The sequence below is a fragment of the Podarcis melisellensis genome (genome assembly GCF_964234715.1).
Source record: "Podarcis melisellensis genome assembly, chromosome: 1".
In the NCBI taxonomy this organism is placed as follows: domain Eukaryota; kingdom Metazoa; phylum Chordata; class Lepidosauria; order Squamata; family Lacertidae; genus Podarcis; species Podarcis melisellensis.
In genome coordinates, this window is record NC_138528.1 from 122,887,805 (window position 1) to 122,914,749 (window position 26,945).

Below are 26,945 nucleotides of genomic sequence, written 5' to 3' on the forward strand. Positions count from 1 at the left end.
TATTATTATTATTATTATTATTATTACTACTACTACTACTACTCTGTACCTCCCTCATATTTGGGTTACATGCAGCTATTACATGCCATATCATGCTTAATTGTATTGTTTTTACAGTGTTTTCCGTTATATTGTTCTTGAATATATTGTTATACACCACAGCTTCTTATCTTATAAGATCAGGTGGCATATTGTTGTTGTTTAGCCGTCTTAGTTGTGTTCGACTCTCTGTGACCCCATGAACCAGAGCATGCCTTGGAAACTCTCACTTTCTACTCAAAACTTCTCCTTTTTTATGCCCGTGGAGTTTTCTTGGCAAAATACTGGAGTGGTTTGCCAGTTCCTTCTTCAGGAGGATCACATTTAGTCTAAACTCTGAGCTATGACCTGTCCGTCTTGGGTGGCCCTGCACAGCATAACTCTTAGCTTCTTGGGGTTATTAAAGCCCCTTCGCCACAACAAGGCAGTGATCCATGAAGGGCCAGGTGACACACACACACACACACACACACACACACACACACACACACAATGTATAGTTTTCTATATTGCGGCACATACATAATCTTTGCATGGGGTTTAGAACTGGTTACTAAAGCTAAGAAGAGTTCTTCATCAACGGTGCGAATGTCATCACAATAAATAGCTTCCCCTGTGGCGTGTTTAGTACCGGCCTGGTGCATGACTGGACGTCCTACGGGATCTTGAGGAAGCTGTCCTGCCTCCACATCCTTTTTAATTAAAAGAAAGAAAGAAAAGGAAACCACAAATCAACTACAAATAAGTCACGACGACCCTTTGCTTTAACTTATTTTCTTTTTAATGCAAACTATTTCTCCTTTCTGGGACGCGGGTGGCGCTGTGGATTAAACCACAGAGCCTAGGACTTGCTGATCAGAAGGTCGGCGGTTCAAATCCCCGCGACGAGGTGAGCTCCCGTTGCTTGGTCCCTGCTCCTGCCAACCTAGCACTTCGAAAGCGTGTCAAAGTGCAAGTAGATAAACAGATACCGCTCTGGAGGGAAGGTAAACGGCGTTTCCGTGCGCTGCTCTGGCTCGCCAGAAGCGGCATAGTCATGCTGGCCACATGACCCGGAAGCTGTATGCCGGCTCCCTCAGCCAGTAAAGCGAGATGAGTGCCACAACCCCAGAGTCGGTCACGAATGGACCTAATGGTCAGGGGTCCCTTTAGCTTTATTTCTCCTTTCGACAATTCACCCCCCCAATTGCAATCACAATGAGATAACCTGCATCCTAAACTGTAGGGAAGAGAAATCAGGGCTTATCCACATTATGTTTTAGTTCAACTCTTTCAGTCAAGCTAGTGCCAAACTTTTACCTAATACTTTTACCATAACATGCAAGTGAACGAGACTTCTACCTAGCATGAAAGCAAACTGTGTTTCCCTTAGCTTCTGTATTCCTTCAATGTATAGACTAAAAAAGCTGAAATCAATGACTCTCTGGAACACCTCTCATTCCACCTTGGAAATAGCTCACTAATCTAACAAAGCTCACTGATCTGACAAATAAAGCTAAGATAATAAGGAATGAATTCTAAGCAGACAGCAATAGCTTAACACTTGGAGAAGTCAAAGCCTGATATTACAAAAACCCCTCAAAATCACAGTTTTGAAATAATACGTGGGGCTGCCCTTGAGACTGACCCAGAAACTCCAGCGGGTGCAGAATGCCGCGGCGAGATTTCTTACGGGGTCCTCGCTGCAAGATCACATTCACCTGGTGCTATACCAGCTGCACTGGCTCCCGGTGGGGTACAGGATCAGTTTTAAGGTGCTGGTTTTAACCTTTAAAGCCCTATACAACCTAGGACCCTCGTACCTACGGGACCGCCTCTCCTGGTATGTCCCACAGAGGAACTTACGGTCTTCAAACAAAAACATCCTGAAGGTCCCAGGCCACAGAGAGGTTAGGCTGGCCTCAACTAGAGCCAGGTCTTTTTCGGCTGTGGCTCCAATCTGGTGGAATGCTCTGTCACAAGAGACTAGGGCCCTGCGGGACTTGACATCTTTCCGCAGGGCCTGCAAGATGGAGCTGTTCTGCCAGGCCTTTGGTTGGGGTTCAGTCTGACTCCCTCTCCCGTTTCAGAAGAACTTGCATGAAAGTGGCCTCCCAATTTTTCTCACAGACCCATTTAAGTTCAGCACAAACAGTTGGGCCTGGTGAGCATTTAAGGTCCCCAACCCTAATCTGCGGGTTGCCATCTGATTGGATTTTATTCTGATCCTGATCTGATTTGAGGATGTATTTTAATTGATTGCCTGATTTTATTTTAATGTGTTATACATTTGATGTTAGCCGCTCTGAGCCCAGCTTCGGCTGGGGAGGGTGGGATATAAATAATTTTTTTATTATTATTATTAATCCATTCTGTGTAATAGGGTAGTACTAAAGGAATTCTACTCACCTGATACTTTTGCATGCTCTGTGGCATTTTTGTATGGAAACTTTCAAGGGCACTTGCATAATTATCTGGGATATCAGGATACTGAGTAGGATACTATAAGAAAATGATTTGTCACATTTTATAAAAAGGAAACATTTAATTAAAACCCAATTCTAAAGTTAACATGCACACAGACACACACCTCCCCATACACAATTAAATGTAATTCAGTTAAGTAAGTTTCTGAATGTTTAAAAATGAACTGTACCACGCTCCTTGCAAAAAGGGAAAGAATCCAAAAATAAGGATACGTTCAAGCATGTGTGGAAGAATAGTGGGTCTTCTCTTTCTATAGGCACCTCATTGGTCATTGTGAGAAGAGGATGTCAGACTTAGAGGGGCCTTTGGTCTGATCTAGTAGCAGAGCTATAGGGACGTAACCTGGGGCAAAACATAGTCTCAAGACTTCCCCTTCCTCCAAATGCTATCAGAAGAAAATGCAGCATGGAATATAAACAAACTAAATGCATTATATAGTTTAGTGAATTCCTGGCTCAACATCTATTACATTCACCTTCTAACATCTAGAAATTATAATTATAAATAAAAAACTCCCAAGACAACAGTTAGGCAGATTGGGACGCTGCCTCTAAAATAACTTGGTAGGCTGGTCACCCTGAGACTGCTCCCTTCAAATTCCACCCAGAAATGGAACTGAATTATGTAGGCATGCAGGCATGGAAATGTCATTTACCCAACACTTTGGCTTTAAATGGTTTATGAATCAGGCTGGTCACATATAACTGCAAAACAGGAATCAATACAAATCAAAATTACCATCATCTTCAGTGACTGCAACACCTCCAAGTAGAATTTGAAGATGAAACTAACAATGAGAGTTCTTCTGTACTCCACTTTACCACCTGGAGCTGAACTTGGGAGAATAATTTCTTTGAGGACCGCTCTGCAAGCTTCATCCAGCATCTGCCCATCCCAAGGTCTGGAAAAATAAATAATTATATATACTCAGTAAGCAGGCAAACTAAACAGTAGTTGTAAATCTACTATTAGAACAGCAGTAGTTGTATCCTTACTATTCATTTCCTATAGGATCACAGCTCTAAATGCACAGGACTGTATTCAGCATAGCACATTGGTACAATCTCCCCCTCTCCCTAAATCTGTCTGCGGGGAGGGTTTCACTCAACCCCACAGAACAGATTGGGAGACAGAGCAAAGCATACATGGGAGGAAAAATCGTCTTACACTAGCACAAAAATAGTGCCCAGAGTTTTGAGCATGAAGTTTTTATTCCAAGGGGTTATCTCAGTAAAATACAAATTAGATTCTTAATGGGGGAAAGACTTACAACATGCATTCTGCAGCACACTGTTATTGTACATCAAGGAAACAAAGCAGATTCACTATTCCAATGGGGATTAATATTTTGGGGTGCCTTAGTTATGAGTATCTTCCTTTGCTATGAAGTAAGTGGATCTGATTTCTGTATTTTGGTTAAAGAAGATGTGCACAATATACAGCTTACAAAAAGGACCCCCATCCCAACGTGTTCCTGTTTAAATCTGTACGAACTCCAGTTTAAAGACCTATGTAGCTAGCCCTCCTAACTACTGTGGTAAATTTGGAGGTCAGAACAATCATAGAGGGCTAGAACCAAGGAGTCAGGCTGCATATGTTTTTCAACTCTTTTAATGACTGTTTCTTCGGTTCCATTTCAAAATAAGACTAGGCTAGAATAAGTATAGTCTGTCCACCAAATCTAGTTAACGTAAACAGTGACAACTTCTTTAACAAAGGATGGTATTCAACTGTTTTATTCAGTGCAGACCCACTGAAATTAATGAACTTGACTATGCTAGGTCCATTAATTTCCATGACTCTACCCTAAGAGCGCAGGAAGTAACGGCATATGCTAACTTATATGCACAGATGCAAATTTAGAAATAACTGCTAAGATACTCAAGGCAACTGACAATCATTCAACATTATATGCATGCATCATAATTTTTTAAAAATACATCATTCTGCTTAAAATATGCAGAAAATACAAAATGATTTCACAAGAAGGCAGGACTTGTTTAACTCTTGGTACTGAACTGCTTGCCCACTTGTGAGTTTGTGTGATCAAAGACAAACAGAACGGAAAAGTAAAGATAGTTCCATTGTGTTGCTTAATCCAAAAGGAATTCTGAAGAACAATAAGGTCTGAAATATTCTTACAACCTATTTTATATCAACAGTAATTTGGCCATTTAATTGCTGCATGTTGAGCATTTATCCGGCAACAATATGATTTTAGTATTTGAGAACTCACAGCTTATCTAGACACCTCTTACTTAGGAAACTGCTACCATTGGGGTGAGCTTTCAGTCTAAAAGGTGTCAATGCTACAGGAAATCATATAGTACCTTCCAATGAGAGCCTGGCATGTTTGCTTGGCGGAAACTGTAGTGAAGCCAACACCTCCGTAACAGATACGGAAGTCCCTGATGATGTTGCAGTCTTCTTCAAAGACAACCCTCATCCCTGCTGTAACAATAGGTAAAGCATTTTCCCGCCTCGGAGCTTGTCGAAATGCTGCGACAAACTCACCCTGGAACGGGATAGGAATCAGAATAAAAAAAGAGAGATTAGTTGGGTTACAACCTTTTGAAATGCCAGCTTTTATTACAGGACATTCCACAGCAGCACTCACAACTTGACCATTGAAAACTGGGAGAAAGGTTTTTCCTAATTGTCCCCTGGATCGTATTCAAATCTAAGTTTAAAAGGCTGTAGTCCTCTTATAGCAGTCGCAGACCGCCTTTGTGCCTTAGATTAAATTTGGAGGCTACAGCTATATATTCTCCCCTACATGCAGTTTGATTCCTATTTTTCACAGCTAGCTGAATAGAGTATGGAGAGAGCAGGGTCCGCACTACAGATGGTTCAAAGCCCTGGAGCTCTTGAAGCAAGAGGCATAGCCTCTGGGCAAGGATTGGCAGTCCCATTAAGAAAGCACTTTGCCCTTGTGGTCCCCATTTAAGACTGTTCACATATTTGTGAATGTATCATGTTCCAGTCCCAAACCAATCTGAATGTTGCAAAAACATTAACATTTGCCAAAATATGCACGTTGTCATCTAACTTTTTTTTTTATAATTACCAATCTTAAAGGAAAAGGAAAGACTACTGACCTTCCTGGAATGTGGGATTTTAACCGACACTAGGATCTCCTCTGGTTCCAAGGTATTGTTTCCAAGTCCATCAGCAAAAAGGTCACTGAAAGGAATCTGTCGCAGCCTCCCTAACAGAGAACATTAACATCCATACAAATTGAAAATAAATACTAAGCACTGTAAAGAGATCACAGAGCGATCATTTTGGCTTGGCTGACACAGAAAATTCTGGACTAGTTATGCATGTAGGTTGCAGAAACTCAAAGCAATTCCGTTGGCTTTCTTGCTTAGGTGGCAGGAGTGATCACTTTCTCTTCACCCCCTATAATTATTAAAGCGTGCCAGAGCTAAGTCAGAATGCTTTTGGGAGTCTCACACCCTTGCATTTTAATATATCTACCTAAACTTGTAAGGGTGCAAGGATGTTACACAGTAAGGGCCATAGCTCAGTAGTAGAACATCTGCTTTGCTTGCAGAAGATCCCAGATTCTGTCTATGGCATCTCCTGGTAGAGCTGCAAATGGCCCCTGTCCAAACCCTGAAGAGTCACTGCCTGTCAGTATTAGCAACACTGAGCTAGCTGGACCAATGTCCTAATTCCGTATAAGGCAACATCCAGTGTTCCACAAACTGCTTTGCAAAGAAAGTATGGAAACAACCAGAAACACGTGTGCATACTTGCCACAAGTCTTCTCATCATAACAGAAGTTTGCCTTGCCCATGAGAGTTTGCACAGTCAACCAACTAAGCCTGGTTTGTGAGATAGCATACCGCGCCTTTCTTAATGTAACATACAAAGCGTTGCTGTGCCAAACTACACATTGCATTAAATGGGCCTTCACAGTTGTGTGCACCACAACCACAGGAGACTCTGATTCATGTTAGGACTACAGACAGAGGGGTCCCACCCCCGTCCGCTGCCATGATGTGGTCCTGATGAAAATCACCTCTCTTGTCCAAAAGACAAGCAGATGTGGGCATCAAAAATACCGTATTTTTTGCCCTATAGGACGCACCGGCCCATAGGATGCACCTAGATTTTGGGGGGGGGAATAAAGGGGGGGAAATCTTTCCCCCCACACACAGGCACGCGCCTGTGGCATCTTCGGCAGCTTCGGCATCGCTCTGGGAGCTTGCGCGGCTGGGGGCGGGGGAAGCCCGAGCTTCCCCCGACCCCAGCTCCCAGAACGAGAGCCAGAGCGATGCCGAAGCTGAGCGCAGCTTCAGCATGGCTCTGTGAGCTTGCACAACCTTCGGGAGCCCAGTGCGGCTTCGCGCCGAGCTCTGGGGGGTTGTGTGGAGCTGCAGTGATCCCGGTAGCGCAGGCAACTCTGCGCAACCTTCGGGAGCCCGGTGCGGCTTCACGCCGGGCTCCGGGGGGTTGCGCGGAGCTGCGCCGAGCCCGGTAGCGCAGGCAGCTCTGCGCAACCTTTGGGAGCCCTGCGCGGCTTCACACCGGGCTCCCTAGGGCTACGCAGAGCTTTCTGAAGCCTGGAGAGGGAGAGGGGTCGGTGCGCAGCAGGCAGCAGGCAGCAGGAAACACAGCTAGTGAATGAATGAATTTATCAAAGGCCTTAGAGCGAAATACAGTGGAACCTTGGGTTATATACTGTCCTCCTTACGAATGCTTTGGGTAACGAGCTCCGCTAACCCGGAAGTAGATGCTCCTAGTAGCAAACTTTGCCCTGGGATGCGAGCGGAAGTCATGTGCCAGCGGCGCGGTGGCAGCAGGAGGCCCCAATAGTGAAAGCGCGCTTCACGTTAAGAACGGTTTTGGGTTAAGAACGGACCTCTGGAACGAATTAAGTTTGTAACCAGAGGTACCACTGTTATAGGATCTTCATTCCAGTCCTCACTGAGATATTTGCTTATTTGTAAAAAGAATACACTGGCACCTTAGAGTTCCTTATTGAGAAAGGGATTAGAGTGAAAAGAACAAAAATATGATGAAGGCTGCAGCTCCATACAAATTCACCTGGGGAAAGTCCCATTGAATTCAATGGGCCTTACTTCTGAGTACAGTGGTACCTCGGGTTAAGTACTTAATTCATTCTGGAGGTCCGTTCTTAACCTGAAACTGTTCTTATCCTGAAGCACCACTTTAGCTATTGGGGCCTCCTGCTGCCGCCGTGCCGCCGAAGCACAATTTCTGTTCTCATCCTGAAGCAAAGTTCTTAACCTGAAGCACTATTTCTGGATTAGCGGAGTCTAACCTGAAGCATATGTAACCTGAAGCGAATGTAACCCGAGGTACCACTGTAGACATATATAGGATTGTGCTACACAGCTTACACTCCCTGTGCCAATTAAAGAAAGAAAGAAATATCCTCACAAGCAACTATCATAGCCACAGCCTTATCCCTAGCTCCCTCAAGGGCACAGGCCTGCAGTTGTCATCCCAGGGACCTACAATGTGTTCCAAATACATAAAAGAGATTTGGAAGGTTTGGAGAATACCGAGTGTGATGGAAAACTGAGAATGCATTTGGTCCTACCTTTCGATGCCACATTGAGGATACAGTTGCTAACTGCTAGAATAGGATTGATGTCAGATGTTGAACTTCTGCTTATGATATTTCCTCCTAAGGACTAAAACCAAAAAAAGGAAGGAAAAATGCAGTTTCAACACACACACAAAGAAACAGTTACAATACCAATGTTAACAAATTAAACTGGAAAATATTTGTTTCTCAGTTAACAGTAAACCAAGGTAAATTTGTAAAAATGTTTCAATTAAGGAAACATACAGCCACGTTTCGGATCTGCTGTCCACCCAGAGTTTTTAATTGTTGCAAAAGAGCAGAGAATATCTTGGTTTTCTCTGCTGAAAGTTTTGAGACCGCATCTGTAAGAATATTTTTCACTGCAGTCAGGCTACATGCAGCTCCTAGTATTAGTCCTGAAAAGAGTAAAACACAGGAGTAAAACACATGCTGGAACTGCTTTTTCAGAGCTCATCAAGGGGGAAAAAATAATCGTTTAATGGAGCACAGTGTGCACTGTGATGGCCTGGGAATCTGATTCAGATTCTGAACCGGAGGAATCCCAGCCTGCACAGGAGTCCCCGCCTCCAGGACCGGCTGAGCCGGGGCAGGGCCTTGAATCTGAAGCGCCTGCACCTGTGCCGGATCCTCAGGAGCAGACACCAGCTGAATCTGCTCTGGCTCCGGAGGTGATCGAGGACCCATTGCCTGCAGGTGCTCCTCTCCCAGCTCTGTCAGGAGAAGGTGAGGTTGCCTCTGGGTCCAGTAACCCTCCAGCCTCTCCTGAGCTGCAGAGGCTCAGGGCAGTGAGGCAGAGGGAACTAGGTTCTATCAGGAGGAGTGCTCGCCTTAAGGCCAGGAGAGGCGAGTCACCTGTGGGCCGGGACCGCCCTAGGCCCCAGAGGAGATAAAGGCCAGTCAGCCCAGTCCCAGGTTGCGGGAACAACGACGTTGGAAACCTGTTTCTGCCAGCACCTAGACCTGTTTTTTCGGAGTTCCCGACTATGCCCGGCTTCTTGCTTTGGATCCCGCTTCACCCTTGGTGGACAGTCTCCAGACCCTCAGCCCAGGATCGGACTCTGACCACGCCTCACGGTAACCGCCCCCCCGGACTAGCACATGCACTTTCAAACTGATCCCACTGCTCTTAAAACTGCTAGCGGGGCCCAAAGATACAAAACAAAAGTTTACTGACCATCTTTTGTGCGTTCCACAACATACAGATCCATTATTCTAGTGGGCGAGATGATAAGTGGATGAAATACACCTTTAAATTTCATATCAGGTCCTAAAGGGCAGAAGATAACAGGGAAAATGAGGAGGAAGGGGAATGTTGCTTGATTGCAATTTAAACCTTTGAAAATATTTGTTTATAAAAATTGTGAGCCATTTCTCCTACTCACAGATGGGATATGAAGTACTCTAAAGCTAGTAACAATCTAGAGAATGTTTTAAAAGTACAGTGGTACCTTGGGTTAAGAACTTAATTCGTTCTGGAGGTCTGTTCTTAACCTGAAACTTTTCTTAACCTGAAGCACCACTTTAGCTAATGGGGCTTCCTGCTGCCGCTGCGCCGCTACTGCACGATTTCTGTTCTCATTCTGAAGCAAAGTTCTTAACCTGAGGTAATATTTCTGGGTTAGCGGAGTCTGTAACCTGAAGTGTATGTAACCCGAGGTACCACTGTAGAGAAAATCCAATAACATAAAACTGCTGCACTTTAAAATATGCCACCATAAGATTAAAATGTACCACAGTAACCAGAGACTAAATTTACTGCTGGTAAAAGGTGTTGTGTATGTATACGTGTGGGTGTATTCTGGGCCAAACAGAGTTTCCTTGGCACAGTATTTTAAATGAAAAGCTGTCCCCATGGAAAAAAATCCCACCATGTGATTTCGCAGATTTGATCACTGCAAACAAAGGGCCACAAAGCAAGGCTCCTTTGGGGATCTCAAGGTGCGCAGCGATACATATACTGGTATTACAGTAACAGGATATGCTGAAATTCTACAGAAAGAATAAATCATAGCAGCTCCATGAAACCATGGCCTACAGACAGATAATAATAATAATAATAATAATAATAATAATAATAATAATAATAATAAATTTTTTTATTTATATCCCGCCCTCCCCAGCCGAAGCCGGACTCAGGGCGGCTAACAACAATAAAATAATACAACATTCTAAAATCATTTTATTATAAAATTAATTCAAATCAAATTAATGGCAACCATTGGGCTAGAGTTCTGTGAAGATTGCCAAAGGAGGGAGTCAGGCTGTGCCCTGGCCAAAGTCCCGCAGGGCCCTAGTCTCTTGTGACAGAGCGTTCCCCCAGATCCGGAGCCACAGCCGAAAAAGCCCTGGCTCTGGTTGAGGCCAGCCTAACTTCTCTGTGGCCTGGGACCTCCAAGATGTTTTTGTTTGAAGACCATAAGTTCCTCTGTGGGGCATACCAGGAGAGGCGGTCCCATAGGTAAGAGGGTCTTAGGCCGTATAGGGCTTTAAAGGTTAAAACCAGCACCTTAAACCTGGTCCTGTACTCCACCGGGAGCCAGTGCAGCTGGTATAGCACCGGGTGAATGTGATCTTGCAGCGAGGTCCCCGTAAGGAGTCTCACCACGGCATTCTGCACCCACTGGAGTTTTTGGGTCAGTCCCAAGGGCAGCCCCACGTAGAGCAAGTTACAATAATTCAGTCTGGAGGTGACCGTTGCATGGATCACAGTGGCTAGGTCAGGGCGAGAAAGGTAAGGAGCCAACTGCTTAGCTTGGAAGAGATGAAAAAAATGCTGCCTTTGTTATAGCTGCAATCTGCGCCTCCATGGAAAGGGAGGTGTCAAAGATTATACCCTAACTTTAACCAGGAGCTGACTTTCAATAGCTCATAGTGGGGGAGCTGCTCCTTTATGTATGGAATCTACACATAGCTGTCAACTTACAGAATTGAAAATAAGGGACCAGCAGCCTTGAAAATAAGGGACCAGCAGCCAAAATAAGGGACCTGCAGCCTCACCTGTTCCAGGCACTCCAGTCTTCCTGTCCTCCTGCAGTCTAGTCAAACTCATGCTGGTAGCTTCCAGAACACTGTCCAACTAACTTTGTAACCAGAGGTTCAACTGAATAGAATCTGAATCACATGTACCACAAGTCCTATGCAGCCTCAACTTAAGATGGCTCCCCGGCCTAGCTTTGCACTGCAAAATTTGCAGCAGCACGTGCAACAAAATGGCGTCCAGCATTCAAAAACCCCCTCAGCTTGCATTAACTAGCCACACACAAGGCATGCAAGCTCCCCCCCCCCAGTCGTTCTTAGACTTCTTATTGGATGAGCAACACAGCCAAGCAACACAGTTGGAGCCTCCCTCTTCCCTGGCTGGCAGGGAGGGAGGGAGAGGAGCTGCTTTCTTTGAAATTTAAGGGACATCATTTAAGGGACATTTAAGGGACATCCATCAATAAGGGACAGCAGCGGGACATGGCGCTGGAATAAGGGACTGTCCCTTCAAATAAGGGACACTTGACAGCTATGCCTATAATCCTAGCAAGTGTCAAAATATAAATCAGGCAGAGGTGATCGACTGGCAAACGGGCCATTAAGAGAACCAAGGAAAGGGGGCTTTGTGCCAGATGGCAAAATGGGTGGGGCTCCTCATCTTCTCTCTCTTAGATCAGGAGTAGGACAAAGCAACAGTTGTTATGTGAGTGAGAAGCTGGAGTAAAAGCAGCAAGCAAAGGATCAGAGAGCAATGTTTGATTTCTGTTTCAATCACTGGCTGCTGCTATGGGAGAAAAAAGACATTTTGGGGTATTGATGCTATGAACCCCTCCATCGTATGCTCAGGCATGCAAGCTCCACCCCCCCAGTCGTTCTTAGACTTCTTATTGGATGAGCAACACAGCCAAGCAACACAGTTGGAGCCTCCCTCCTCCCTGGCCGGCAGGGAGGGAGGGAGAGGAGCTGCTTCCTCTGACATTTAAAGGACATCATTTAAGGGACATCCATCAATAAGGGACAGCAGCGGGACATGGCGCTGGAATAAGGGACTGTCCCTTCAAATAAGGGACACTTGACAGCTATGAATCTACATACCCACAGCAGTATTGCCTACTACAAGAGGTGCCTGGGGGTGCTTGGCTTTCAGTTCCAGAAGTTCATTTAGATTTACAGGAGAAATCCATGCAGTCCTTTCTCCATGGTAAACAAGAGTCTGTGGTGTCTGATCCTCAGCCATTTTCTGTAGGGAAAACAGTATCAGATTCAGAGGTTTGATATGCTTTGGAGTGCATTTGAACTGTACTGACCTTGCCCCTCTCCTTCCCAGGACACGACAGCAACATGGATGGTGGGAGGTCAGTTAAGCGCGGCTGCCCTACCACACTGGTAGCCTTAGGCCAACTTTTAGGTATGGGGAAGAAGAGAAGAAGTGTTTGCATTTGATATCCTGCTTTATCACTACCCGCAAGAGGCTCAAAGCGGCTAACATTCTCCTTTCCCTTCCTCCCCCACAACAAACACTCTGTGAGGTGAGTGGGGCTGAGAGACTTCAGAGAAGTGTGACTAGCCCAAGGTCACCCAGCAGCTGCATGTGGAGGAGCGGAGACGTGAACCCGGTTCACCAGATTACGAGTCTACCGCTCTTAACCACTACACGACACTGCTCCAACTCAGGTCAAACGGATGGTTCACCAGTTGCTAAGTTCAGCCTAACTTCAGAAGCTTCATATTAGTAAGGCATTCTACAATCAGGGCACACAGTAAAGCTATCAGGGCTGGTTGCGTATAGAACCAAATGTCCCCAAAGGCCTGTAAACACCATCTTGGTAGTCAATATAACTAATTGATGTGAAATCACACATGATTTTCTGTTTGTTTTGAAGCTCTGAAACCTTAGTTTTGGTTCAGTTAGTTGGGAGAGGGGAGACTCCTCACTCTGCCTGCCTGTCAGCCACCCCCATATCTGAGAGATGGATGGAAGTGGGGAACAGGTCTCTAAGCCAGGGATGGTTAATTGGGCTATTGCTATTGGCTATTGCTGTCAGCTTACATAGCTTGCTTTTTGTATAAGTAACTCATATACAAATGGCCCCTCATGGACAAAGCCATGGTGTTTGACCCTACAACATCTGCCCTGAGGTGCAGTGGCAAGGAACCTTGCATTGCACTGCTGCAAGTCTCTTGATTTATCTCTATTATAAAGCACTAGAGCCGATCGCTCTGGCCTTCTGTGCATCTTTCTTTGGAATCCCTGCAACAGGGTCCTGTGGGACATCAGGCAAACTTTCGCCCTGGTCTGTATTTGGACCCATGGGACAGAGCAAGGTTGCTTCTTCACAAATTCAGTGTTCACGACTCACCCAGTAGCCCAAATATCACATTAAAATGATAGTGGAAATTGGCTCTAAGCTGCAAAACAACATGCTGTATGTATGCTGATTTTTCTTACTATGAGTTCTGGTGGAAATATTAGTTCTTGGGTGGGATCCAATGGCTGGAATTCTTCTGCAGAAAATAGTGCTGTACAAATCTTAAAAAGAGAAAGACAGTACACAAATGTGTGAATTTCCATTGAGATCAACAAGAGTGTGTATTTTCAAAACTGAATATTAAGTTGGGTAGATTTCAGACTTTGCCCCGAAGAACTGGCATTTATCACTGTGACTGTGTTATGCTATCATCTCATATTGTTATTGGCCTTTATTACCATAAGGCTATCATGTCATATTAGGGTGGCTATGGTTCATTCAATTATACAGTGGCAGGAAAAAGTGCTATGGGTCTTTGCCCATTCCATCTACTTACTTTCTCTGGCTCTTGGGTTTAACCTGAATCATTCTCTTCCACGTGAACTTTGTTTAGCCCAGTCCACCTAAGAAGCTCATGAAGAGGCTAACAATTGCTGCAGCTTAGCTACATGGCTCTAACAAGCCTTTTTGTGTTCCTATACCAATAATTAAGGAACTTTCACCACCGTAACTAGGCCAAGTTTCACTGCGTGTGTTTTCTGACAGATGTACGAAAAAGCACATGAATCTGATCTTTGGAGGGTTTGTAAGTAAACCTTTTAACTTACCAAATTTGTAGTCTTTTTCTATGATGGGGAAGAGGGCAACTATGGAAGGAACTCACAAGGGCATATTTTAAAGGTCTACCAACATATATTTCCCTGCTTTGCTGCATATTTTGTGATTTTCAATCTCTGCTGGGGTTCTGTCTCCAAATACTACCTGCCCCAAGCGTGAATCTTGGCATCCAGGAATTCTCTTTTTATACCAGTTTTGTTCTTGCCACCAACAATTGTTACAATCAAACAAACAAAAATAGGAAAGGGGGAGTGTGTTAATCAAATAACTTACCTTTTTTTCATTAGTTGGTGAAGGTAAATAATCTTTTTGATTCAAGCAACAATCCCCAGAAACTTTATTTTGGCAACAAGAGGATTCCTAAATACAATATTCAGTAAAGAGAAACATGGATATTAACAAAAAGCTTCCATTAATCCAAAAAGGCCTTAGACTGAACTTTTATTTTAGCTAATAATGGAACTGCCCCTCCAAATTGTATTCATGTATCTATGTATATAATAATAGTTCTGCAATTGAACTGCCAGAAACAATTTGGTATTGGGCATGGAATTCAGCACCACAACCACCTCAATTCTCTTTTCTTTCTATCAAGAAAAAAGAAAAGGCACAATACATTTTCAGTTAAACAGTCAATGGGAGCAATTTAAGCATGTACAATGAAACCACTGAGAGAGAGGGTCAGAACCTTGCCCGAGGTCAGTTTGAATCCCAGGTTGAATTCAAAAGCAAGACTTTCTTGAAGTGTAAGGCTGGGAGCCCCTCCATTGTAGCCTCAAGGTTGCATATATGTGTAAATATGCCTTATGTCATATGTCATAAAGACCCCACAGTCTACACTGTGCCTAATTTCCAAAAGGAAACATGGATCCAGGGTAAGTGCCTGGAACTCCTGGAATCTTGCACCACTAGGAAATTGGGGTGGCATGCAACAATGCATTTGTTTTATAATCAGCAATCCATCTCATAGTCGTGCATGGCCTTTTTTTCTGTAGATCATAGGAAGCTGTGTCAGATCATCGTTCCATCTTAGAACACTACTCTACACTAATTGGCAGCATCTCTCCAGGATTTTGAACAAGAGTCCTTCTTAGGACAACTTAGCAATGCTGAGGATTGAACCCAATACCTTCTGCATAAAATGCAAATGCTTTACCACTAAGCTGTGCCCTTTATCCCAAAATCTGTGAATGCAGAATTATGTCACAGAGAGCAATACCAAATGGAAATAAGAGAACCAAATGAACAGACCACCTCTCTCTCTCTCTCTCTCTCTCTCTCTCTCTCTCTCTCACACACACACACACACACACACACACACCCTTACCTTACAGAAGGTTTTACAACAGTCAATAATAGGTCTGTAACCTGTGCAGCGACATAAATTACCTAATTAAACAATAAAACAGATAAGGTTATTTCTTCACGATAAGGAGACCCAAAGCACAAATGTAGTTGTTTTTTTTTAAACCCCCACTATTTTTATGTACTTAACGGATTTTTATGCTACCCTTAAAAAAACATCTACAGGGCAACTTCACATGAAACAGCAGAAATGAAATGTTGAGGGTTTTTTAAAAAAAAAAACCAACATAAAAGCAGCATAAAACAATTTAGAGTTTAAAATTATCTTTGAACTATTTACCAGCGAGAGCTTCCATCATTTCATCCGATGTGGGTTCCATCTGGTTGCGCAGTAAAGAGTAGATCGACATCACCATTCCAGGGGTGCAGAAGCCACACTGAGAGCCATGACTTTTAGCAATCCGTTCCTGGGACAATGGAAAACCTGCTGCAGGATTACCACATTCTCTTATTCAGATATTTTAAATGAAAGCCTGCTCATGATTCATGCAGAAGCTGAACCTGAAATGTTATAAAAGTCACCATAGCTTGGCTTATTGCTTATGGAACTGCACGTGTTGCTGCGACAGTACATGAGTTGATTGCTGTTGTAAAACACGAGTAGGCAATGTGGTACCTTCCAGATCTTGTTGGACTACAGCTGCCATCATTCCTGACTAATGACCAAGTTGGCCTGGGCTAATGGGAGTTGGTAGTTCCAGTGATATCTGGAAGGCACCATATTAGCTTTGTTTATTCTAAAACAGGGAGCCAACAAGTGGCCTCAAGTGGCAGATGCAGTGGAAAAAAGCAGAAAGCTCAGGAGTGCCTCATATGTATTGCACATGAGAGTAGTCCTCAAAAGAGAAGATAGATAGGGACTGGAAGGTGTTTAAAAGATACTTGCAAAACCATATCGAAAAATCAGAACTCCTATTAGAATAAACAGGTTCCGTTTCAAATACTGAAATACTGAATAAGATGCATAACAATGTGTAATAGAAAAAGAAGTATGAAATTAGGTTAAAGGTGTGTGAAAGAAAGTATTAGAATTGGAAAGAAATTGCAATTGAGTAGATTGGAAGTCTGACACAAAGGTGGGGAGAGGGGTGGTGGATGGTGATGGGAAAAGGAATTGTTTGTGGGATTGAGTAAGTATGTTTGAACACTTTTAAGGATTGTATGAAATGTATGTTTGTATGCTTGTATATTTGTAATATATGTGTATTAATGATGAATTATTTTAACAATAAAAACTTATTAATTAATTAAAAAAAGAAGAAGAGAGTAGTCCTGTCTGATACTTAGGGCTTGACTTATAGTTCCCAAGAATTCCCTCAAGGCAGCCTACATCAGAAAAGCAATTTGAAGCAGGCAACAAGAGTTTAAATCCCACATTAAAAAACAACAACCCTGTAATAAAATCACAAAGCAAGAGCTAAAATGCAAAGATCGTAGTCGTCCACCATTGGTCTTATGAAAGTCCCTGGGCATGGTTTGAGGGGGAAGATTGCAGCTACCTTGCTGAGTTTAAGTAGGTCAGGTCAGAGCCTGTAGAGCAGACTGCCTGGAGAAACTTTATGTACGCTGCCTTGAGCTTCATGATGGAAAAAAGGTGAGATATAAAGTGACTGATTAAACAAAATTAAAGTAAAATAAAACAAAAACATTTTTACCCATCTCTGGAAGGACAAAAAGTTCAGCCACAAGTTATTTTAAATTAGCAGAATGACCATGATGTATGTATGTGTGTGCACATGTGTGTACACATGCATGCAGTCCCAGGGGAGACTTGTATATTGTGAGGATCTCTCATTGGTATGTTTGCCTTCACTGCAACATTGTAATAAAACACAATGTTTTCTTTTTCTTCGTGAATGAATGGCTGGAGCTTCTGTATGTTCCGCACAAGAGTAACCTGCAAAGCTGGATGTTTTTCTGGATTGGTGCCATGGCCTGATGTATTAAAATGTACTTAGCTATGATACAACTGGAGTGGCTGTAGCCATGTTCATATGTGCATGTGCTCTTATAGTCCGGATGCAGGCTTCAACTGCACCATACTCAGCCCTCTGCAACCATGTTCATGAATTGGACAGTTCCAAATAAATATTCAGAGCACTGCTGGTTGCTGAAATGTACAAGGAGTAAATAAAAAATCTCCCACAAGTTACAGCATGCATTTACCTGAACTGGATGAATCCTGGTTTCTGTATTTCCAATTCCTTCTACAGTGATGACTGCACTGCCATGCAATGAACATATGGGAATCAAGCATGCATTGGCTGAATAATGACTTGGATTGTAAAGGAGAATATGTTTAACATTTATTATAAGTATATTATTTGCCTCTATTATTTGTGTGCATTATAATTACAAATATATTTAAAATTAAACACTTAGGTTGGAACTGCCTAAAATTGTCACCGCCTGTATTTATGCACTGAGCTACTGTAGCTCAATTGCTTCTGGGTTTGTTTGTTTTGTATTATACTTTTGTCACTTGCCCATAAACAGCCTCCAGCATAATACGGAAAAGTAGTATGTAAATATCACTGAAGCTGAAATTGACGATCACCTATATAAAGTCATGAGCATTCACTTTCCATTGACAATACTGGCCTGGACTGATGGGAGTTGGGAACCCAATGACACCTGGAGGGCTATAGGTTTCAGGTCCCTGACATGGAGATCATGGCAGAGCTATAAACATCCTTAACCAACAATATCCCTCATCCGAGGAAGACAGTTGCAATGTGCAGTTTACCAGTCTCTTGGCTCAAAAGGATACACAATCTTCTTAGTGACAGGCTCATATCTTGAGATCATCACAGTGCATGCACCACATCCGCCTCCACCACAGCCATACTTGGTACCTGTAAGACGGACTGAAAAAGCTGCAGTTAAGGAGGAAATGTTTCGTGCTGGAACACAACTACACATATTTTCTGTCTGCTTTAACCTGGAACACCATTGCTCCTGGGACAAACTTGTCTTACCCCCATCTACATATAACAAGACATGGACAGGGACCCATTGATCCTCCAGATGTTCTTGGACTACACAAGTTCATCAGCCCTGAACACTGGCCATGCTGGCTGGTTCTGATGTGACTTGTAGTCCACCAACATCCTGAGGGTCACAGTTTCCCCATCCTTGTCCTATGGCAATACACATTAAAAGGTACAAGCATATTATCTGGGAGCCCTTATGGCTATGAAGGGAGGTTGCTTGAAAAAAATGGGGGCAATAGCCAGTTAACTATCCAAAGTTGGGATGTGGGACTCAGTAGGATTGTAGTCAGCAGCGAGGGATCTTAGTGTTCTCTATTTTCCCACTACTAGAGCAGAATAAATAACACAATAAAAGTAATTATAAATTTCATTTGTGCGACTGCATAATTTAGCTTTCTTTGGAGCAGAAATTCTGCCTTGAAGCAGAATTTTAAAAATCCAGATTACATACATCCCCACCCATAGATTATTTCAAGATTAGAAGCCTTGGGGGCACACTCTCAGATTGCAATACTGACCTTTACTAGGCCTAAACAGAGCACCGTATCTGTTTTAGGTTGGTTGATTGCACTTTTATTTCACCATTCCTCCCAGAAGCTCAGGGTGTCATATGACCCAGTCCTAATGCTATTCTCGTAACAAACTTGCCACATAGGCTAGGTTGAGAGATGATGACCAGTCCAAAGAAACCCACTGAGATTCATGAGTTACTTTTGTGACAAGCAGATGTTTGTGTATTCCAAACTAAGGATGTAATATCATGCACTTACTTGGAAGTAAGTGTCACTGAACTAAGAAAAACTTACTGCAGAGTAAGCACGCATTTCATTGGACTGCAAGGTTTTCAAACTGTGTTAGAGATGGGGACCATCACTCCTAAAAACAAGTGTTTCCAAAGTGATGATTCAATGGATTCCTCCCTCAAGTTTATTCTGGGAAAGTCAGTGCTAAAGAGTTAAATGAGGTACAATTAAAATAATAGAAGTGCAGAAGTTGATTTGTTGCAGGAAAGATTATCGGTAGGCTACAAACTAATGAGCGCTACAGAACAAAAAGAAGCAATTCCATTTTCATAACAGAGGCTTATATGTTGTTTGAAATCATCAATCCAAGCATAAAATCCAAGCATATCATCAGACTTAAGAAAATGACCAGCAGTCCAAAATGGGTGCAACATCTCCAGCACTAAAAACAAAAGGAAAGTTTATGTTAAATAACACTGGCCTTCCTAGTATAAACCATGCATAATTTGAAGACATCTAAATTAATTTGAAGTGATTGAGCAATGTTATAACATGGAAATTTTCACATTTATATAACTGACAAAAATTCTGAAGGCACTTTAAATTACTACTTCTTTTCAAGATGCGCATTGCTCAGTGCTTCATGTTCTTGACTTTTGATATAGAAAGGACTTCATGTAATACACAAAGCATCCTCCCTCCATTTCCTTTCTATGTTTATCGTGTGGTTCACAGGCTGGTCACAGACTAGCCACAAAACTTTACAGTCAGTCAGTACAAAACCACATAAATTTAATGCCACATCAACTGAATTAAGCCAAAGAACTGGGATACAAAATTATCTAAATGCATGTACAGTAATCTTCCATTATTCTTTCAAGCTGCCAAATGCTAGACCCTCGGAAAACTGAATTAACCCTCATTTTCTCCCCCTTCCCTTCTAATATGGTACTACAAAATATACAGGCAGATGAAGTTGACAGTGTCCAAATGAAGCTAGTTCCAGTAGCCCTGTGCAGCCAATGCAATAGTCCTAGGGGAATATGTTTTGCTCACTTGTCTCATGCCTTCAAGGTGCTCAGAGTTCCAGATCATGTCTCCATGTTCTGACTGTAGGCACAGAGGATGGCGTGTTACTTGGCACGTGATGTGGGGAAGCAAAATTACTTGGTATAGTGCCGTTCCCTTCACAAGTATTGGAACATGTGACTAGAACTCCTGCGTTGGCTAGACTCTCTAACCACTAGAATGTCTTTTAAATGTGAACATTCAACAACACAAATATTTGGAAAGCAAATATGCAGACTCCTTTCCCTGAGCCTGCATTTTGGTTTTAAAAAAGGAAGCACTGGGAGGCTTAATGACATATTTGTTTGGTGTGTGTGAAGAAGTGCGAGGAGGAGGAGGAGGAGGAGGAGGAGGAGGAGGAGGAGAAGAAGAAGAAGAAGAAGAAGAAGAAGAAGAAGAAGAAGAAGAGGAGGAGGAGGAGGAGGAGGAGGAGGAGGAGGAGTTTGGATTTGATATCCCGCCTTTCACTCCCCTTCAGGAGTCTCAAAGCGGCTAACATTCTCCTTTCCCTTCCTCCCCCACAACAAACACTCTGTGAGGTGAGTGGGGCTGAAAGACGTCAAAGAAGTGTGACTAGCCCAAGGTCACCCAGCAGCTGCATGTGGAGGAGCGGAGACGCGAACCCGGTTCCCCAGATTACGAGACTACCCCTCTTAACCACTACACCACACTGGCGAGAGAGTAAGAAAGAACAGGAGATGAGTGAAAAACATGGTAGAAACAGTTGACTTGATTCTGGGCTGCCACAAGCGGAAGAAGGATACGTATCTTCCGTAGATAAGGCAGCAATGTCTGCTCAGGGTCGGCATTCTTCTCCACTATCTGCAGAGGGGGGGTGAAAACCAGATAGTCATACCCACAGCACACATTTAAAGCACTCCTGTACCACATTTAATAGTCGTGGCTACCCCAAAAGAATCCTGGGAACTGTAGTTCAGTTAAGGCTTCTGGGAAATGTAGGTATAGGTAAGCTCAGGTCTGGACCAAGGTTGGAGAACCTATGGCGCTCCTGATGTTGCTGAACTACAACTCCCATAAGTCCCAAGAAGCACCATCAATGGGTCAGGGATTATGTGAATCGTAGTTCAGTGTCAAAGGTTCCCTGACACAGGGGATAGGTTTTTTATTTTTGTTTTGTTTTCCATAAAAAGGTAAAGGGACCCCTGACCATTAGGTTCAGTCGTAGCCAACTCTGGGGCTGCGGTGCTCATCTCGCTTTATTGGCCAAGGGAGCCGGCGTACAGCTTCCGGGTCATGTGGCCAGCATGACTAAGCCGCTTCTGGTGAACCAGAGCAGCGCACGGAAATGCCGTTTACCTTCCCGCCGGAGCGGTACCTATTTATCTACTTGCACTTTTACATGCTTTCAAACTGCTAGGTGGGCAGGAGCTGGGACAGAGCAACGAGAGCTCACCCTGTCATGGGGATTCGAACCGCCGACCTTCTGATCGGCAAGTCCTAGGCTCTTTGGTTTAACCCACAGCACCACCCACATCCCGTTTTTTTCATAGTGGGTAGCTAAACTTCTTTTTTATTTTTTGTAAAGGAAATCAGATGAGTAGTGATGGCTTGAGAGAACAGCATTGGCAGTGAGGAAATGCTTTTAAAAATCAAGATCGAAAGGCAGTGTTTTTAAAATTAAAACCAGCAAACTAGTCCACACTGTGGTAGTATGTTGCAGAAGTGTATAGAAGGGCCTTTTAAAAAATGAAATTAAAATGACAAAGTTGATAAAATGGAAGGAAGATATAGAGGTGAAACTAATATCAACGAGCACTATCCAAGAATGCTCTTGAAACTTAAGAGCTGCTGGATCACGCCAATGGCCCATCTAGGTCACAGGGACTGACCAGATGCCCGTGGGAAGCCTATAATCTGAACAAGAGAACAACAGCACTCTCCCCTCCCAAGAGTCCAAAAATCTGGGATTTAGTCCAAAAATCTGGGATTCCGAGGCAGCGGAGGTGTAACATTTATTTATTTATTGCAAGCCTATCAGCCAGTATGTTAAAAGTCTCCGTATGTAAAAAAAAATCTAAATGCCCTTGTTTGTTTCCAGTTAGTAAATATGCACACCCTTGGCACTGTGAGTTTATTGTGTTGGAGAACAGGGGAGGGGAGGTGAATTTCCTGCAATATTCCAACACTCGAAAGGATATTTGTACAGTATAGCTATACCCTACACATTATAGTCTGGCATATTTTAAATAGGATTGACTCCCGAGAGTTTTGACTTGCTTTTCTTAATATCAACGAGACTCTTAAGGCTGCAATTGTCTGGACACTTGCTTAGCAGTTAACTCCTACCGTAGCCAGAGGAATTCACTTCTGAGCAAAGGTGTCTAGTTTCAACCTGCAAAGCACGTGAAATGCAAACCTTCCGGGCTTTTTTACCGTAATTTGCCACTGAGTTTTTCCCTAGGGCCGCAGGCAGGGAAGCAATTCTGCCGTTTGGGTTAATACACAGAATGCAAACGTCTTGTTAGAAGAGGGGTAAAGGGGGTCTATCTACTATACTGGGACCCTCTGATCGGAAGCAGAGGGAAGTACAGTACAGGCAGTTTCCTTTTGCTACACTTCAAGCTGCACTGTCAGAGCAGGAAATACCCCCAAGCAGCTGTTCCTGCGTCCTCGGGAAGCTCGATTCCCACTTACCCTTTTGCCGTTCACGTAGAAAATCAGATGGTCTGAAGCCCTTTCTGCTCGTTCTGTTGCTGGGACAGACATCGCAGCACAGAGGGATAGCAACTGAGCGAGGAAACAGGAGCAGCAGGTCGTGAAGGAGAGTAAGGACTGATCGTGAATTCAACAACATGAAACATGAGTGCGAGGCGTGGCTTTGAGGCTTCAGCCCTAGCCTCCTCCTTCCGCCTTAGAGGGGGGCGTGTAGGACATTTTTCTCTTGCAGAGGAAAAGATTTTGGTCGCCGCTTAGCCATAGCATCCCCGATCTTCCAGTTATCCCGGTGCAGAACACTTCGTTTCGGAAGAAAAAGCTCAATTTCCTGTAATTTAATTCCTAACAACCCTTCTCCTTAACTCTGGATGTGGGACGACATCGTCTTTGCCTTTTCACAGTAACGAGGGGAAAGCACTGGATAAACGCATGCTTCGTGGCACTTCCTTGCTAATTAGTTGCATGCCCCAGTCCTCCTCCAAATTACAGCCTGATAAATTCAGCCATCCAAGAAGCCTCATGCAATTCTATCTGGGATATGATATTCTTAATATCTGTCTTCAAGATAGTGGGTGATATTCAACTTTTGTCATCCTACAGTAGACCCAATGAAACTCACAGACTTAAATTATGTTAACTGAAGGCCAACCCACACTAAGTTTTTTAAAACCAGTATGATCACGAGCAACGCATGTGATGATACTCACTCCCAGGTGTGATATGGTTGACCCCTTAATTCTACGATTTCTCGGACTAGTTTATGCTGATTTATTGGTTACTGTGTTTTGCTATCACCCCTTCATCACATGGCGCTGCTCCTCTTAACATGCCTTCTCTGTTTCTCAGCCACTTTCACACACATCTCTTCCCTACTCCACCCAGGACTGTATATTTCTCTGGACAAATTAAGATGGTGCATGGATGGGTATCCCCAGCTATGTGGTTTCCAGTGTGTCCAACTGCCCTGCCATCAAAGTTTTTTTTGTTTTCTAAAATAAGTTTAACAGGACAGGAGATCTAGGGTCTGGCAGAAAAGGCTCAGGGCTCAGGCCCCCAGGCTACCTAGAAACAACATTCCTACCATACAGCCATTCATTTCCATGTGTATATTCATGTTGGGCACTGGCTCAATCACTGCAGGCCACAGCTTTTCCCATGGTAAAAAGCTCACTGGGAGCGTTCCTGGGTTGGGGGAAATTAAAAGCAAAGCTTTCTCAGAAAACAAGTGTGTTATGAACACCTATTGCATAGTGCCTGAAACATCAGTATGATAAGCACTACATTTTCCTCCTGATCCCCATGTTATTTTGAGACACTTAAGGCACACTTTTTGGCCTTCTTATTCCTCTGTTGTTGTTGTTGTTGTTGTTTTTGTTTTTTTGTGGCACTGTGGTCTAAACCACTGAGCCTCTTGGGCTTGCTGATCAGAAGGTCAGCGGTTTGAATCCTCGCGACGGGGTGAGCTCCTGTTGCTCGGTCCCAGCTCCTGCCAACCTAGCAGTTCAAAAGCACGCCAAAAAGTGCAAGCAAATAAATAGATACCGCTCCGGCGGGAAGGTAAACGGCATTTCCATGCACTGCTCTAGTTTCGGTGTTTCGATGCGCCAGAAGCAGCTTAGTCATGCTGACCACATGACCTGGAAAAACTTTCTGCGGACAAACGCTGGCTCCCTCAGCCTGTAAAGTGAGATGAGCGCCGCAATCCCAGAGTTGTCTGCGACTGGACTCAACTGTCAGTGGTCCTTTACCTTTACCTAGTGGCACCTGCTATTATGTAGGGGACAGGAATACAGGATTATTTATACTTCATGATGATGATGATGATGATTTTATTATTTATACCGTTGTTGTTGTTATGGTACATGGGGATAGCCCTTAATATTATGATGTTTCAAATGAATTGGAAGCACAGCGAATCACAGGAGTGATTAGAAAACAGGGTTAATTAAATGTAAATACAAAATTAGAGAATATGAAATTGACCACCCTGGCTCCTCCATTATTGTCACATTTTATTTATACACTTTTCGGTGGCTAAGTATTTCTCCAGGTAGAAGGTTCTCTGAGTATTTTCTCATTGTCATGGAAGGTGGACATATTTTGTGAGAAGCCAAAAGTGTTCTTGCTAGTTGTGCCATATCCAAATATTGTTAATGCCAGGGGAAACGTTGAATGGATATAAAATGTACATTGCTGTCAATGTAGGTTTCACATTTCTTGAAAAAGGAACATTTAAACCTTGCATAAACAGCTCAGTCTTGCATATGCACAGGAATAGGCTTGGGTTCCCAGTCTATACAAAGTATCCTCTGCCTGCTTGATTTGGCATCAGGAGCTGATTCTACTTCTTGCAGTAGTGCTTTTGTGCAAAAGAAAATTCATGAGGAACATTCACCTCATGGTGCAGTCACAAGGCTTTTGTACAATAAAGAGAGAGCAGACAGATGGTAAGAAGGGGAGGACAAAATCCATTTAGGAAGAGATCCCAAACTCCTATGAAAATCATAACAATGCAGGGAACTGTAGCAGAGGGTTTTCTGCTTGTTAGAAGCAAGCAAGGGGAAGGCATCTTTCTAGACCAACCTTCCTTATCTTGTATAAGAACCCTGTCCTCTCTTGTCATTTGGTCACCCCATGTTTTTATATAGGCCTCTACATACAAGACACAACAGCTGTAACTCAGAATTGGTTCAGGCTGTGAGAAAGACTACTTTCCCAAGTAAAATGGAACACTTCTGTTATCCTCTGAAATAATTATATTCACTTTACATTATGTGCAAAACTTGGAAACTTTAATTCAACAGTTTTAAAGTAGAATATGCTACGCAAAAGATGCTACGAAATGCTTAAACTTACATAAACTATCAACACTAAAGTTTTGTCTGTGTAGATATACTTTTGCTCACCTCGTTCATTCTGATTAAAAAGAGAGTGGAAGAAAGCAATCTAGTTCAAATAAAAATTGAGTCAGTGGAATTTAGTAAAGAAGAAATAATAAAATTTGTTTAAAAAGTAGATACAACATACTGGTAGGCACTTTTCTGTATATCCTCTTTAGAGTAATCTTGATTTACTTTTAAAGCTTTGTTTATTTCTGACTTTGAAGACTGGAGCATTAAGAAACTCTGTATCTGTGAATTTATCTCCTCTCCTCAATTTGCTGAAAGGCAAAAATAATTAAATCACTAGTGGCACTGAGAATATAACTGGTGAGCTTTTCTGGCAAACATCATTCATAAATTTTACTTAGTGTAAGAATTTGTACAGAATAGCCATTCCTCCGATTAAGACACTTTGGCTGCAATCCTAACTCTACTTACCTGGGAGTAAAAAACCCCATCCCCACCCGCTTTAAAGCCCTAAAAATACATAAGTAAATTCCTTGTATTTTGTAATAAGCTGCAGTTGATTGAGAGATGCTAGTTTTGAACTTTTTCTCTAATGGGGTACTTGAAATTATGTGATATAGTCACTATACTAGATTAGCTTAGATTAACACAAGAAGCTCCTCAAAAATCTGTGTACATTTAGAAAAGTCATAGCAGCTGTGTGATTCCAGAAAGGTGTACTAATTGTGCTCGTGCTCCACTTGCAAAATGTCAGCACCCATGTTTCTTTTTATGAGGCAATGAAATGACTAATACAGATCCATCTCCTTCATGTCTACTCAAAAATATGGGTTTAATGGGACTTAGGTGGAATCACACACATAAAAAATGCTGTGAAAATGCTTTTTTAAAAAAATGTTTTGAAAAATACCTTGAATTTGGCATAGCTCACTGTTGCCATCTAGTGTCCCATTCGTATATTCCACTTTACAACATATTTAAAACGTTATTTATTTGCAGTTGTATAGCTGAGTCCCAAGTCCTAGGAAGTGTGAGGATAGGATTGCACTATTAGGCTAGTTTGAGTAAGAGTTGCAGCTTTGTCTCTCTGTGTATGT

General features: G+C 43.0%; 2 protein-coding genes across 8 annotated transcripts in view; both read right to left on the reverse strand.

Annotated features, from left to right (window-relative positions):
- Window positions 1-23,167, reverse strand: part of LOC309365541 (aldehyde oxidase-like) — a 55,104-nt gene extending 31,937 nt beyond the window's left edge. Inside the window, exons 1-17 of one of the 2 annotated variants that reach the window (XM_081903556.1) lie at window positions 22,975-23,167; window positions 21,088-21,141; window positions 18,290-18,386; window positions 17,686-17,794; window positions 15,800-15,926; window positions 15,482-15,543; window positions 14,428-14,514; window positions 13,518-13,598; window positions 12,164-12,308; window positions 9,264-9,356; window positions 8,333-8,484; window positions 8,081-8,174; window positions 5,604-5,713; window positions 4,836-5,020; window positions 3,244-3,406; window positions 2,428-2,520; window positions 562-731 (exon numbers count right to left, since the gene is read on the reverse strand). In XM_081903556.1, the coding sequence (XP_081759682.1) occupies window positions 562-731; window positions 2,428-2,520; window positions 3,244-3,406; window positions 4,836-5,020; window positions 5,604-5,713; window positions 8,081-8,174; window positions 8,333-8,484; window positions 9,264-9,356; window positions 12,164-12,308; window positions 13,518-13,598; window positions 14,428-14,514; window positions 15,482-15,543; window positions 15,800-15,926; window positions 17,686-17,794; window positions 18,290-18,386; window positions 21,088-21,141; window positions 22,975-23,050 (1,898 nt within the window). In that variant the 5' untranslated portion in view covers window positions 23,051-23,167. Of the gene's footprint in view, window positions 1-561; window positions 732-2,427; window positions 2,521-3,243; window positions 3,407-4,835; window positions 5,021-5,603; window positions 5,714-8,080; window positions 8,175-8,332; window positions 8,485-9,263; window positions 9,357-12,163; window positions 12,309-13,517; window positions 13,599-14,427; window positions 14,515-15,481; window positions 15,544-15,799; window positions 15,927-17,685; window positions 17,795-18,289; window positions 18,387-21,087; window positions 21,146-22,974 lie in introns of both variants that reach the window. The other variant, XM_081903555.1, reaches the window with a different exon arrangement.
- Window positions 23,168-25,769: 2,602 nt separating this feature from the next.
- SGO2 (shugoshin 2) overlaps window positions 25,770-26,945 on the reverse strand; it is a 111,193-nt gene continuing 110,017 nt past the window's right edge. For all 6 annotated transcript variants that reach the window (XM_081915558.1, XM_081915560.1, XM_081915561.1 and 3 more), the window contains one exon: window positions 25,770-26,159. In XM_081915558.1, the coding sequence (XP_081771684.1) occupies window positions 26,054-26,159 (106 nt within the window). In that variant the 3' untranslated portion in view covers window positions 25,770-26,053. The remainder of the gene's footprint in view (window positions 26,160-26,945) is intronic.